At 41.6% G+C, this 12,763-nt stretch overlaps 2 protein-coding genes across 2 annotated transcripts in view; one reads left to right on the forward strand and one right to left on the reverse strand.

Moving 5' to 3' along the window:
- The window catches only part of musk (muscle, skeletal, receptor tyrosine kinase), a 29,103-nt gene extending 26,720 nt beyond the window's left edge, over positions 1-2,383 (forward strand). The window contains exon 17 of the mRNA XM_070989451.1: positions 1,683-2,383. Within this exon, the coding sequence (XP_070845552.1) occupies positions 1,683-2,383 (701 nt within the window). The remainder of the gene's footprint in view (positions 1-1,682) is intronic.
- An 8,920-nt stretch (positions 2,384-11,303) lies between these two features.
- lpar1 (lysophosphatidic acid receptor 1) overlaps positions 11,304-12,763 on the reverse strand; it is a 32,551-nt gene continuing 31,091 nt past the window's right edge. The window contains exon 3 of the mRNA XM_070989760.1: positions 11,304-12,625. Within this exon, the coding sequence (XP_070845861.1) occupies positions 12,306-12,625 (320 nt within the window). The 3' untranslated portion in view covers positions 11,304-12,305. The remainder of the gene's footprint in view (positions 12,626-12,763) is intronic.

Raw genomic sequence — 12,763 nt, forward strand, 5'->3', positions numbered from 1 at the left:
GAAAGAACACAGACAACATCTGCAAGGCCCCAATCGAAATTTGGCTGTAGAAAGAGAAACTGAAACTACTGTCTGGTTGCAGTGGGGGTATTTCTTTTCTGGTTGGCAGACCTGGTGATTTGTTATGATTTTTTCTGCAGAACCATAAAATACTTGAAATCTAGTCATGAATGCCAGGTTACACGACCGGCACATCTGCAACTTCTGCAGGGCTGCTGGAGCTCTGCACAGTCTGAACAGTGTGTGCTCTAATTCCTCTTAGCAGTGCACATTGCAAAAAAGCATTTACAGGAATGCATAGATAAACAAGCAGACAGCCACTCTTTTACAGAGGTAAAGTAAATAAGTCGTAAATAAAGTAGAATGACTGTGGCGAGTGCAAACCTCTGCCCATGCTAGACTACTCTGCAATGTGCTATTGCACTCACAAGACTTCATTCCTGTCCATGAAATCTTAAGCTAAATCGATTTCTTCACCATGCAAACATCCTTTTCGGATTTTGTCAATTTAAGTTATTGTGTAGTGAGTCTCTACAGCACCAGTCAAACGTTTGGACACACCGTCTTGTCCAGTAGTTTTCTCTTCATTTCACAGGGCAGATTTGCACTGGTCTGATGTCCGTTTCTTGCATTTCTTGGCCCTCAGTAATGGTTCTTTTGCAGCAGTTGGACCATGAAGGCCTGGATCACACATTCTTCTCCAAACAGTTGATGTTGAGATGTGTCTGATTTATGTGGGCTCTAATCTGAGGCGCTATTGGATGTTGAATTCTGAGGCTGATAACTGTAATGAACTGTTTCTCTTTACTTAGCCGAAAGATTCTTGCCATAATAAGGATTATTACAGTAGATGAATGGGGCTATTTACTGCATCCCAACACCGCCTCTGCACAGCACAAATGATAGTGTCAAATGCATGAAGAAGGCAAGAAATTCCACCAATTAACTTGTAACAAGGCACACCTGTTACCTGAAGAGCATACCAGGTGACGACCTCATGAGGCTGGTTAAGAGATTGAAACAGTGCGCAAAGCTCTCATGAAAAGCTTTTGACTGCGAAGAATTAAAAGCATAAAACAGATTTTGCTTTGTTTACACTTTATTGTTTTATGTGTTATGTCATAGTTTTGGTGTGTCCTATCTTTTGCCTTTTACTGTATGTTTTTTTAAATAATATATAGAAACACTTTCTTTCCACATCAAGCACGCCAACACTTTCAGTTGTGGAGGCTGTGGAAGCCCTCGCTACCAAATGCACACAAAATTTTGAGTTACACCTAATTAAGTTCTTTGAATCACATCTGAGATTCAAGTGCAACCACAATCACACCGCTCCCAGATATAGAAATTCTCTTTAATTGCCTGTATTTGCTCAGTGGACAGGGTTAGGGGAACATAAGGTTAATTTGGAGGCATAGTACGTTTACATCACAGGGCTACTGACTGTACATCCACTATGCGTGAGAGTTTATTTGTGAGCATGTACACATTGCAGATGGTTTCGTCTGTGTTTATGTCTAGGCTGAATATTTATTTACATTTTACAGTGAATGAACTCATTGAGTGATATACTATTCCGCGTGGCTTTATGATGTCACCAGCATGTTTATGTGGTGAGTATTTGTGTTAGTTTTCTTAAACCTCCTCGGACATGAAATAAAACCATCTGCTTTCTCCCTCAGGTGTGTGTGCAGTGGGTAAACCCATGTGTCTGATGTTCGAGTATATGGCCCACGGTGACCTCAATGAGTTCCTGCGTCGCCGATCTCCAACCCAATCCGTGCGCACCATCAGCCGGGCCAGCCTGTCGGGTCGCAGTTTTTCCTCCGAGCTGGAGGCGGGACTTCTCTCCTGTGCTGAGCAGCTGTCAATTTCCAAGCAGATCGCTGCAGGAATGGCCTACCTATCAGAGCGCAAGTTCGTCCATCGCGACCTTGCAACCCGGAACTGCCTGGTTGGGGAAGAAATGGTGGTGAAGATTGCAGACTTTGGCCTCTCCAGAAACATCTACTCAGCTGATTACTACAAAGCCAATGAGAATGATGCCATCCCCATTCGCTGGATGCCCCCAGAGTCTATTTTCTATAACCGCTACACCACTGAATCAGATGTGTGGGCCTATGGTGTAGTGTTGTGGGAGATCTTCTCTCATGGGATGCAGCCCTACTATGGGATGGGTCACGAGGAGGTCATTTACTATGTGAGGGACGGCCACATCCTGTCCTGTCCTGAGAACTGTCCTCTGGAGCTGTATAATCTGATGAGGCTTTGTTGGAGCACACAACCATCAGACAGGCCCAGCTTCAGTAGCATACATCGGATACTGGAGCGAATGCATCAAAACTCACTGAACATAAATGCTGATACTGAGCCTGACTGCTAACCCTGGGAACTTGTTTGTCCCTGTGCCAATAAAATGGACTTACATAGTGATTTGGTGCTTTAAAACACACTTTAAACACAAATGAACCCTGACAAACATCGAATAGCCAAGCAGTAAAGTGATTTCAGTCATTTTCTTTGCCCAGTTTTTCTTTTCAGGTTTCTGTGTCATAGACACTCATCATATTTTAGTAATTTTCATAGTCCTTCTTCAGTTCAGGAGGTGTGTTTAAGGAATGTTGTAGTGTTTTCCAGCACACATCCATCAGAAGGGTCTGTCTTGAAAAATGTTAAATGCATGTATGAGCAGACTCTGACCCCTGACCCCAGAGCCTTAACCTTTGAAGACTTGAAGCGACCAACCATGCAGATATACGCTCAACTGTTGTAGATACACACATCATGCTTCATCCATTGCATGTGGAATCAATGGATTTTTTTTTCTTCTTTATTTTGAGCAGTCAAGCCGTCACTACTAACCAATAGGATTAGAAAAGAGAAATGAGAAATGACAAGCTAGTCGTCATATTAACTGCATTTTAAAAAACCTTTATGTCACCTCTAATTCCACAGTGGCACACAATCACTTTAAACTATTGCTGTTGATTGTTTTTGTAGACAAGTTGCTATTCCATTTTTGGGCATTATTGTTTCTTTTTCATCATGTTGTTGATCTTTGTCTTTTTTTGTGTTAATTTTACTTTTTGACAGAGTTTGACATACGTAAATTACAGCTTCATCGGTATCATTTGTTTTAAGTAAATTTATGAATTCTTCACACTTGCGTCATCTTTATCCATAAGTCTCTCACTGAGGCTCAGACACACACATTTGGCTTCATTAGATATTTGCAGAAACTCATTATTTGAACTCATTCTTGTGTCTCAAAATAGATCTTTAGCAAGTGAAGAATGGCCAAAGTGTCCTCCATATTCAAAAATATCCTCATTCTGAAAGAGTAAATCTTTAATTGGTTCTCACAAAGATAGAAACTCTCCTTTACAGATCAAACTCTGCTCTGTCCCATTTCAACTGTGTTAACTTGAATGAAGGTCATATTATTACACAATTTCAGTTTATTTTAGTTAATATTAAATTAGATTTGCCTTTCGGATGAATGGCATGTTTTGTTTCTTTATGAATGTGGTGTGATGTTACGTTTTTGTCATTTGTTACATTACGATGCATTATGTTTTGCCTCACTTATTTCCCTTCAAGTATGATATGTATTTGTATCGCTTGCAAATAAACATAGTAATTAAACACACTGGTATTTAATCTGGACAGTATCAGTTGATATCCGCATTAATTCTCAAACTGCAGAAAACTCACAGCGTGTACAAGATTGAATATTTTCACCACCAAATCTACAGGTGGAACTGTCCTGACAGAAATCTCCCAAATTTTAAAATCACTATCCTCAGACCCTGCATTGCATTGTGCCAGCATCAGTCGCGTCATGCTCAGCACAAGTGATTTGCTCCACCTCATAGAAAATAAACTGGAAGCAGCGGCCCCACCTAGGCTGCTGTTTTCCGGTGTGGCTTTATGGTAAGAGTGTGGAACAGCAGTAAAATAAAACCACATCCACAGACATGGCCACAGCAAATGACACGTGCCCTGAAACTTCCTCTGTATTATTTGAGGGCCCATTTTTTGACAAACAGTGGGTCTGCGGCACGAACAGAGGCGAGCGCAGACATGAAGAATCCATGCAGATGATGAGGAATGACTATATTGATTTATTGATTTCAATATGCAAAATGTTGGTTATCACAACTGGAAAGACACAGGGCAAGAAAAAGTGTACATTTTTATTTCTCTGACCCTAAACTTGCTCTCTGCTTCAAATGTCTGTTTATTTAATCATGAGCCTCCCCTCATACATGTTCCATAACAGCCCCCCCACCCACAGAAAACAGCGCACCAAGTACTTTACCATGTGGCTGCTGCAGTGTTATTACTCACCACAAGAGGGATCAGAGGGGGGAAGTGAGATGGAAAACAGGGTTTGCCATTAGGTACTATTTGCCTAATTTTCACAGTGAATTTCAGGGAATATGGCTTCTCTGATGTGCCCTCACATGCTTGTGTTCCACTTATCTGTGAGGCTTTGTGTATGTGTTGATGTGTCTGTGTTTGCTTCCCTCTGTGACTTCTATGGAGGATGTCTACTTGTGTGTGTGTATGATTTGGGGATGCCCAATATAAACTGTTTAAAGTAGGCTGCATGGAGTTTGGCCTGCACTGGTCATTCTCTTCTCCTTGATCTAAACTGTGGATCAGACAGTCTTACTCCCACTTCCTCCTCTCTTCTTTCCTCTCCTCACACCTCCTACAGATTTCTCTGTCTGCACCATATTTACTCCTGTTTCATATCTGATTTTCAGAACCATCTCAGGTGCATTTTATTGTTGTAGACACTTCTTAACCTTGGATTAAGGGTGAGCAATGCAAGAAAAGTTGGTTTGGACCAATGCCAAGTAATATGAAGATCACAATCACTGCTATCAATACCAACATGATGCTTATTATTAAACACAGCAAGGAAGTGACTGCATCACTAATAGGCTCTTTCTGAACCATGTGCATGTTAAAACACAGTTTTTAATGCTAAATAAAAAAAATAAAAAATACTTATTGCATGTATTCTCTGATGTAACAATATGTGTACAGCTGCATTTTGCTTCAGCTGGTTGTGGTAGTTGTTAGGAGTGCAGTTTGTTTGTGTTGACCCAAGAAACACAGCCTGCTGGATGGCTGATTAAAAAAGAAGTGTATTTGCTCTGTCAGATACATGTAAGACAGAAGACATACAGACAAATCATCATTTTTACCCTCTTCTAATCGCCTTCTCTCCTTGCTCTTTTTGTTTCCTCCCTTTCCATCACCACTGTTTCTTCTCTTATCTGTAGTTGCAGTCATTTCCTTCTCCCTGTCTCCATTGGCTCTTTCTTTGAGACGTTTTAGTTGAAATGGGTCACAAAGCCGGCCGCAGATAAGGCCAAGTAACACTCATTCACAGTGAATTAGCCCACTGTTCCTTCTCCAAACAAAAAGGCTATCTGAATGGACTCTCCAACCTTCCTGTCAACTTGCACTAGCAGCTCTAAATGTTTGGAGACAGAAGATTTATCCGACCATGACACATCACTTCCTGTTTTGTCATGATAATCTCTCTTGGGTCAGTGTATTTCTGCTGTGCAGAAATTTGATCAGGTTTCAGAGGAAGCTGGATGTGTTTCACGTGTTGAAATTTTCCAAAGGTTTCAACACAAGTGCTGCGATTCCAGGAGGTCTTGGCGTGTCAGCAGCTCAACTTTTAATGTCTTGTTGACTTTTCCATGCATTGCAGATTCTCCTGGCGACAGGAATGCTGATCCCGTCCATTCAAATCATTAGCGTTAACCTATCTGCCACACGTGTGGTAGGACATTTGACCGAGGTGACATATTTGTCAGTCAGCAAACCATGCTGGGAACCACGGAAGGAGTCTATACTGACACTGTGACGAAGATGTGACATCCCCCTCACTCAGCGACGGCGCAGGGGTACTTCCTGTGTGGCTGCACTGACTCTGATTGGTCCATTCGGGGAGCAACAGGAAGTAGGGAGACATATATCAGTCAGCTGGAGTCTAGCACTCTAAAGCTGTGGAACAGTAAACATAGCAGAGCATGTGTTTGACACGCACGCACGCAGGCACGCACACACTAACACACACGCACACACACACACACACACACACACACACACTGAACATTCTTTCCTATGAAAACATTTGGCCGCTGTTGCTAGGATTGCTGCAGAATTCATGTCACACACTGCACAGTGACCACTCTCACAGTAGCATTAAACATACACACATACCACACTTTAACTGTGAAGTACATCATGTGGCATCTGCTTCATGTTACAGTCCACATTCTGCAATGTGGACAGACAAATGACAAATGGTCAGATTCAGAATTCAGTCGCATTTTGTTATTTGTTGCAGTGGGGGTCAGTTCAAGAGTGCCATGGCACCATTTGCTGCAGGTCTAAGGGATTGCATTACCACTACGTCTTATGGCTGTACCCATCACTACCAGGCCATTGCATGTGCTAAATGCTTTGGTTGTCAGCAAGAAAGGGGTGCAGGATCCACTTGAAACCCAGGTGGGCTCAGTTAGCTTTCCACCTTTGCTCCACTCATTTCCTGCAGTGTTGCTTGCTCGACTGCATGGTCGGGCCAGCCCTGCTCTGGTTATGTTCTTGGATCAATTGAATCAACCGTCATGCAGTGAGCTCAATTAAAAATCTGGCTCTTGTCTTTTGCTGTTACGTGCTCCACCATGCTCACCAACTAGCTGCTAACTCTGACTGCCTTTTGGTGCTGGGTAAGTAGTATTCAGCAGGTTTAAAAGCAAAGTTGTGGGCGTAAAACCAATAAACACATAGTTACACACACTTCTGCTAACAGTCAAGGCTGCCTAACGTGTGAATAGCCTCAGGGTCTGAAGGTCTGTTGATGATTGTGAAGCATACATTATCAGTGTGTGTCTGTCTGTGACCCTGTGTGTTCCCCAGTTTGGCTGTTGCTGACTTTTTGGATGTCATAGAAACAAAAACAGTACTGGATAACAGAGAGGAGCAACAATAGCAAGGCTAAACATGTAAGATAAAGAAAGACCCTTAAAAAACACCACTACTGTCAGTGAAATTACGGTTATTTATTTCAGAAAGGTCAAATTTCAAAAAAAGGAAACACACAAACGCAAAAATTCAGACTTTTCTCATGTTTTTATTGTTGCTGGGATATCAACACTATGACTCTGGGTGGACATTCATTGATATTGGCCCGTACAGTATAGATAGTATTGAAATCACCTTTCTGTTTGTATCACAATTACTTTCTACACACTACTGGTACATGGTTTGTTAAATTTGAGGCTTGGCAAAAATTTCCAAAAACATTTCAAAGCAACATTTCACTTTTCGAAGAACAAAGCATTTCAGACCTACAGTTTAGGAAGATTGCTCCCAATAATGTACAAGACATTTTAACGTTTGGAATGAAGGATGAGTATTAGTATTAAAACATCTCAACAGTGCAACACACCGGCTGCCTTCATGTAACGTCAACTGACACGAGCAAACACTGAATGCACCATTCAGACAACACAAGCTAGAGTCAGGCTACAGCAGCTGGGACGAGCTAATCTGGGGAGCTAACCTGATAAAACTGTTGCTTTTTGGGAAGGTTCATGCACATTAACACTGGGAGAAAGGACCTATATCCTGTCATGCGTAATAATGGGTGAACACTGCTGGAGTTTGGATTTACAGAGCAAGCAGTGTCAGCGTTCTGACGTGTCAAATGGTGCCTGTGCGTGTTGCCCTGGAGAACAGATAACATTCAAATCTGGTTTAGTGTCCCCACAATCAGATGGTTTGAACTCGTTTTGACCAAAAACAAAAGATGGCTTGTTGATAATGTGCAACAAAAGTTTAGATCTTGGTCAAATCATATCATGTAATCTCTTTTTATGAGTTTTTACAAGCATTTTTTGAGGCTGTGTTGAATATCTTCATTATTTAATACTTTCTTCTAAAGTGAAATATCGCTTTAACATTAGCAACACACACACACACGCTTAAAGAGTAGTTGAACACCCCGTCTGAAAATCTTGTTTTTTGCTGACATCTCATAATCACATCTGGACTTGCTGCAGTGATGCACAGGTGTACTGCAGGACACTATGACATCACCGTTGGGGGTGGAGCAGCCACACCCAGCATCAGTGGTGGTGCTGGGTGTTGTCAGAGGTGAAAGGGGCTTTAAACTTTGAACCAGAGAGGGCAGCAAAACACTGCTTTTCAGCCTGGTGGTAATTTACTCTTTAAGGAGGAGGACTGGAAGGCACTGCACACATACATATCTAGTTGTGGGTCACAAACAAGTTAATAACTGTAATAGTGTCTACAGGAAATTCAGGAATTAGGGTCACAATACAAAAGAGCTCATGACATAAAAACCATAAACAAAATCCTACAGTACATTTGGACAGAGTATAACACAGTTAAATTTACAAACACAAGAACACTTTCCCTTTGGTGATTAACTTTGAATAATATATTTTATATACATACATACTGTACACATATACTTACAATGGTGTACAAAGAGCGACACACGGGTAAACAAAGACATACAAAGACAGAAGTTTAGTTGGTTTGCTATATAACCTGAATCAATACTTTGTTAGAAAAATGGTTACAGTGAATGTCATTTATGGAGGGTTGGGTCCAGGTTTGGTCAATGGAGCAATGAGCGGTACTGCTGCTGCTGCTGCTGCTAACAGTAGTCATAGTTGGACAAACTCCAAGGCACAACTTGAGGAATGAAGTCATCAAAGAAAAAATCTGTAAGATTGTTGCCTTAGAGTTTTCTCAAATATTGTTTTTTCCTTGTAAAGGCACAACCAGGAGATTAAAAGGCCAAACACAACATGGGAAATCTAGATGCGTAAAGACACTTAAGAAATCCAAACTCTGTAATCTTTGTCTGAATAAAAGAAGTCATGCTCCCTCATAAACAGAACAACATTTTCTGCAATTCTGACATTCAAAAATACCAGCTGACTTCATTTCAGCCCTGCAGCTTAAATCCCTGACAAACATCTTGCTTCCTGGAAAACATTTGGCCGTGTTTTTGGCCGCGATTCCCACTTTTCTGTCAGCTGTTAGGGGCTTTGTCTATGTATGTTGGCCAAAAAGTGCTGCGATTCAAGTCAGGACAAAAGGTTCAGCTGGTGATTTTTTAACAATGCACGTCATAGCATCACTAGGCTGACTTTCAGCTGGCTTGGAAGTTAATAGCAGATGTCAGGGAGTAATAATATAACACCATTCAACACGGCATTGGCTCAACTCTGCCTCACCTATAATGGAGTCACTTCATTAAGAAAAACACCCTGCGGCAGCTAGACCTTTACGTGTTATCATTGAGTGTAAACTGTAAAACGTCATTGTTGTCAGTACACCTTTAAATAAGAACTGACGACCAAAATAAAGTTGGTAAACATCAGCATCATCATAACCCAGCTTTGGCATGAGACAAGTCCAGAATCCAAACTGTTATATGTGCCAATTTTTGGGGTCATATATCCAAACTTTTGTTTGAATTGATGGGGAAGGCCAATAAGACATAATCCAATGTTGCTGCTTCTCAATGATGAATGTCAGCATGAAATGAAAGGCAGCACAAGCTAAGCTGTCGCTGTGGGGGTCTACAGCTGCTACAAACTTTTAGTCCAAAGATGTCCGAAATGATCTCAGCACCAGAAATGACATATCTTAACGATAGTGTGTCACTTGAGCAGTCTACTGCTCAAATTAATGTGGCAAAATCTCCCACTTTGGAGAGTTAGTCACATGCACCAGTGCAAATAAAGAATAAGCTCAATGGGTCATGTCTAAATGAGCACTGTAAATTATATGTTGCCCAATTAACTGTGGTTAAGCAGTCCATTGGTCCACCCCAGGGTAGCTGGGATGCTGCCATCGGGGGAGACGACAAGGGATGAGGGCAGGGATGTGTGTGTATCCAGAACATTTGGATTATTACAAAATATTTTCAATGAATGTCTGTATTACTTCATATCACCAATAACACTGTGTACATGCCATTCAATTTCTGGTTAACAAACATTTTGGTACTTTCCTTGGAGTGTCTGTAAAACCATCAGACAATGGTACTATGGGAGTGAACTTCACAAGTCCTTCACAGAAAAGTAATTAACCACAATCTGAAAAGGTTATTTCCCCTGTTACTTAAAGATACAGCTTGGATCTTAAGATTTGGGAGTTTTTAATGAGTAGAGCTCATGGGCTGAGTCCAAACTGAAATGTAACTACTGGATGGACTGCCCTGAAATTTGGTTCAAACATCCAGGTCCCTCTCAGGATGACTGGTAATAACTTTGGTGACTATTCGACTCTTCGTGTAGCACCATCATCAGGTCAAGCCTTTAATGACGATCTCATTGGACTCAGCTGCACTTTATGTTTAAAGATGCACGCTAACAAGCTAAACCACGATGGTGAGCATGGTAAATACTTGCTTAATATTAGCATCTTTATTGTAAGCATGTTAGCATAGTCTTGTTCGTTAGCTTTGTGACAAAAGGGTCCAAGTTCAAACTAGGCTTTCCAGCTTTTTCTTTGGCTCTGCCCACTGAGTTTCTTTATCTGGTGACATACTTCAGTGCCCCACATCAGTATAATCAATTTGGTGGGAAATAGAGCGGGTCAATGTTTGCTGTCAAAACTGTTTATAACAGATGCCGTATCATTTTTCGGACAAAATCTAGTTTGCAAACCACAGATTCAGGCAGGCATTCATTAACGTCCATTTTGTCTTCACATACATGCTGAAAAGATGGAATGGCCCACCTCACACTGTTATGGGGACAGAGCATCATCTGATTTTCAGGATTCTAATTTTATATAATTTACAGTCATTTTCATTTTAAGACATCCCACTCACGCCACCAGAGGGCAATTTAACATAAACACTGGTTGTGCTTTCACACTTCCACCTCTCTTCCTCAGTCAGCCTCACGGACGCAGAGACGTTTGATAAATCCATGACCACTCAGCACATTTCATGTCATGATCTGAAGTGTGTTAACACTCACCAGATATGACCTTCACCTAGTCTCCACAGAACACTGTGGCACCGAGCCTGCTCTGAAACTGCAAACATCCTCCTCCTCCTTTTTGGTCAGATCCCTGGAACAGCCTGTTTCGAATTCCGTGGAGGGAAACAACTCGGGATTTCTGCAGATCCTGGACCCTTTGTGTATTTAAGTTGGATGACAGGACGAAACTTTTGGGATGCATTCACACATTTTTTTTTAAATTTTTTCATTTTTTTTAGTTGGAGAAGAGGATCAGTAGAATAATAAGTCTCCAGTATTTTAGGCTATAAGGTCATTAAAGATGAATGATGAATCTGCTGCAGAAATGAATAGTGGCTCCAGTTGCTTTAACAATAATGGGTATTGCAGTATTTTTTTGTAAGTCACTGAACATGTCAAACATGTCGGTTTTCAGAAAGCTATTTATTTTAGAAGCAATAGCAGGATGTCCCATAAATGTTTCATTCTGAAGCCTATGTTTGAAAAAGTTTTAACCCTGGAAACAGATCCAGAGAGTATCAAGAGAAATCAGCTTCAAGTCTCCACAAGGTCGTCTTAGAGTTAAAGCTGCTGGAGACAACGCATATTAACGTTCCGTTACACGTTATGAGCACAAAATTACATGTGCTGGATTGAATTTCCCCAGATCTGAAGTCTTTCATCCCAAGCATAAAGGAAAATGAAAGAATAGTGTCCTAAATCTGGATTCAGAGCCAAATTACTAAACTATTCTGAATGAGTCCATATGTAACATGGATGTATGATGTTATGAGACCCTTCTTAAGAAACTGGGATCATCAGGAAAAAGTTAGAGAAGACTGGAGGGAGAGGATGGGTTATACTGGCATTACCTTCATTTCACAGATTACTTTTAAATAGTTCATAACAGCGTTGCCCATAACAACACATTTAAAACAAATGGAAAATAATAAACAACTAAACAAAAAAAAAACTAAGAGCCTATCGGAGTCCTTGCAGATCAGGTGTTTCCCCTGTTCTTCTTCCACACAGCGGTAAAGTCTTGTCATCTTTCTTCATAGTGATCCCATCCAGCTGCTCATCAATCCTCCACCACCTCCGCTTCGTTCATCCTCACATGTATCACGTTACTTAGTTCACGTCATGTTAGCAGTCCTTCTTTACCTTCCCATGCTGCCGTTTACCTTCTTTCAGTCAGTCTGTCTAAAAGCGATTAACCCTTCAACAGTGGGATTAATCTCTGTGATCTCCGGCCCTCCTTTATACCACCGAGTGTTCGTTGTGGTGGTGGTGGTGGTGCATGCCGCCGCTCAGCACCGTGTGGTTGATGGACGACGCCGATCGGTCAGATCCCTCCGCCGCTGTCCCGTTGACGTTCTCCTGCCGCTGACAGCAGAGGATCTGCCTGAAGGTGGCGCTCATCTCCTTGTCACGGTAGGAGTAGATGATGGGGTTCATGGCTGAGTTGAACTCGGCCAGAAGCAGGAAGAACTTCTCATAGGTGAGGACATTGCAGCTGGCACAAAAGACGTCGAGAAGGAGGATGACCAGGCCGGGGGTCCAGCAGATGATGAACGCACCTGAGGAGACAAAGCAGGGGGAAAATGTAAAATAGATGATGGGAATATTAAAAACGGATTTTCGAAGAAACTAACAAGAAGACTTTGAGAGTGACAGTGTTTGGTTTGGGCTTTGATGTGCATACAGAGACAAAATGT

This window comes from Chaetodon trifascialis, chromosome 20 (assembly GCF_039877785.1).
Source record: "Chaetodon trifascialis isolate fChaTrf1 chromosome 20, fChaTrf1.hap1, whole genome shotgun sequence".
Lineage (NCBI taxonomy): Eukaryota > Metazoa > Chordata > Actinopteri > Chaetodontiformes > Chaetodontidae > Chaetodon > Chaetodon trifascialis.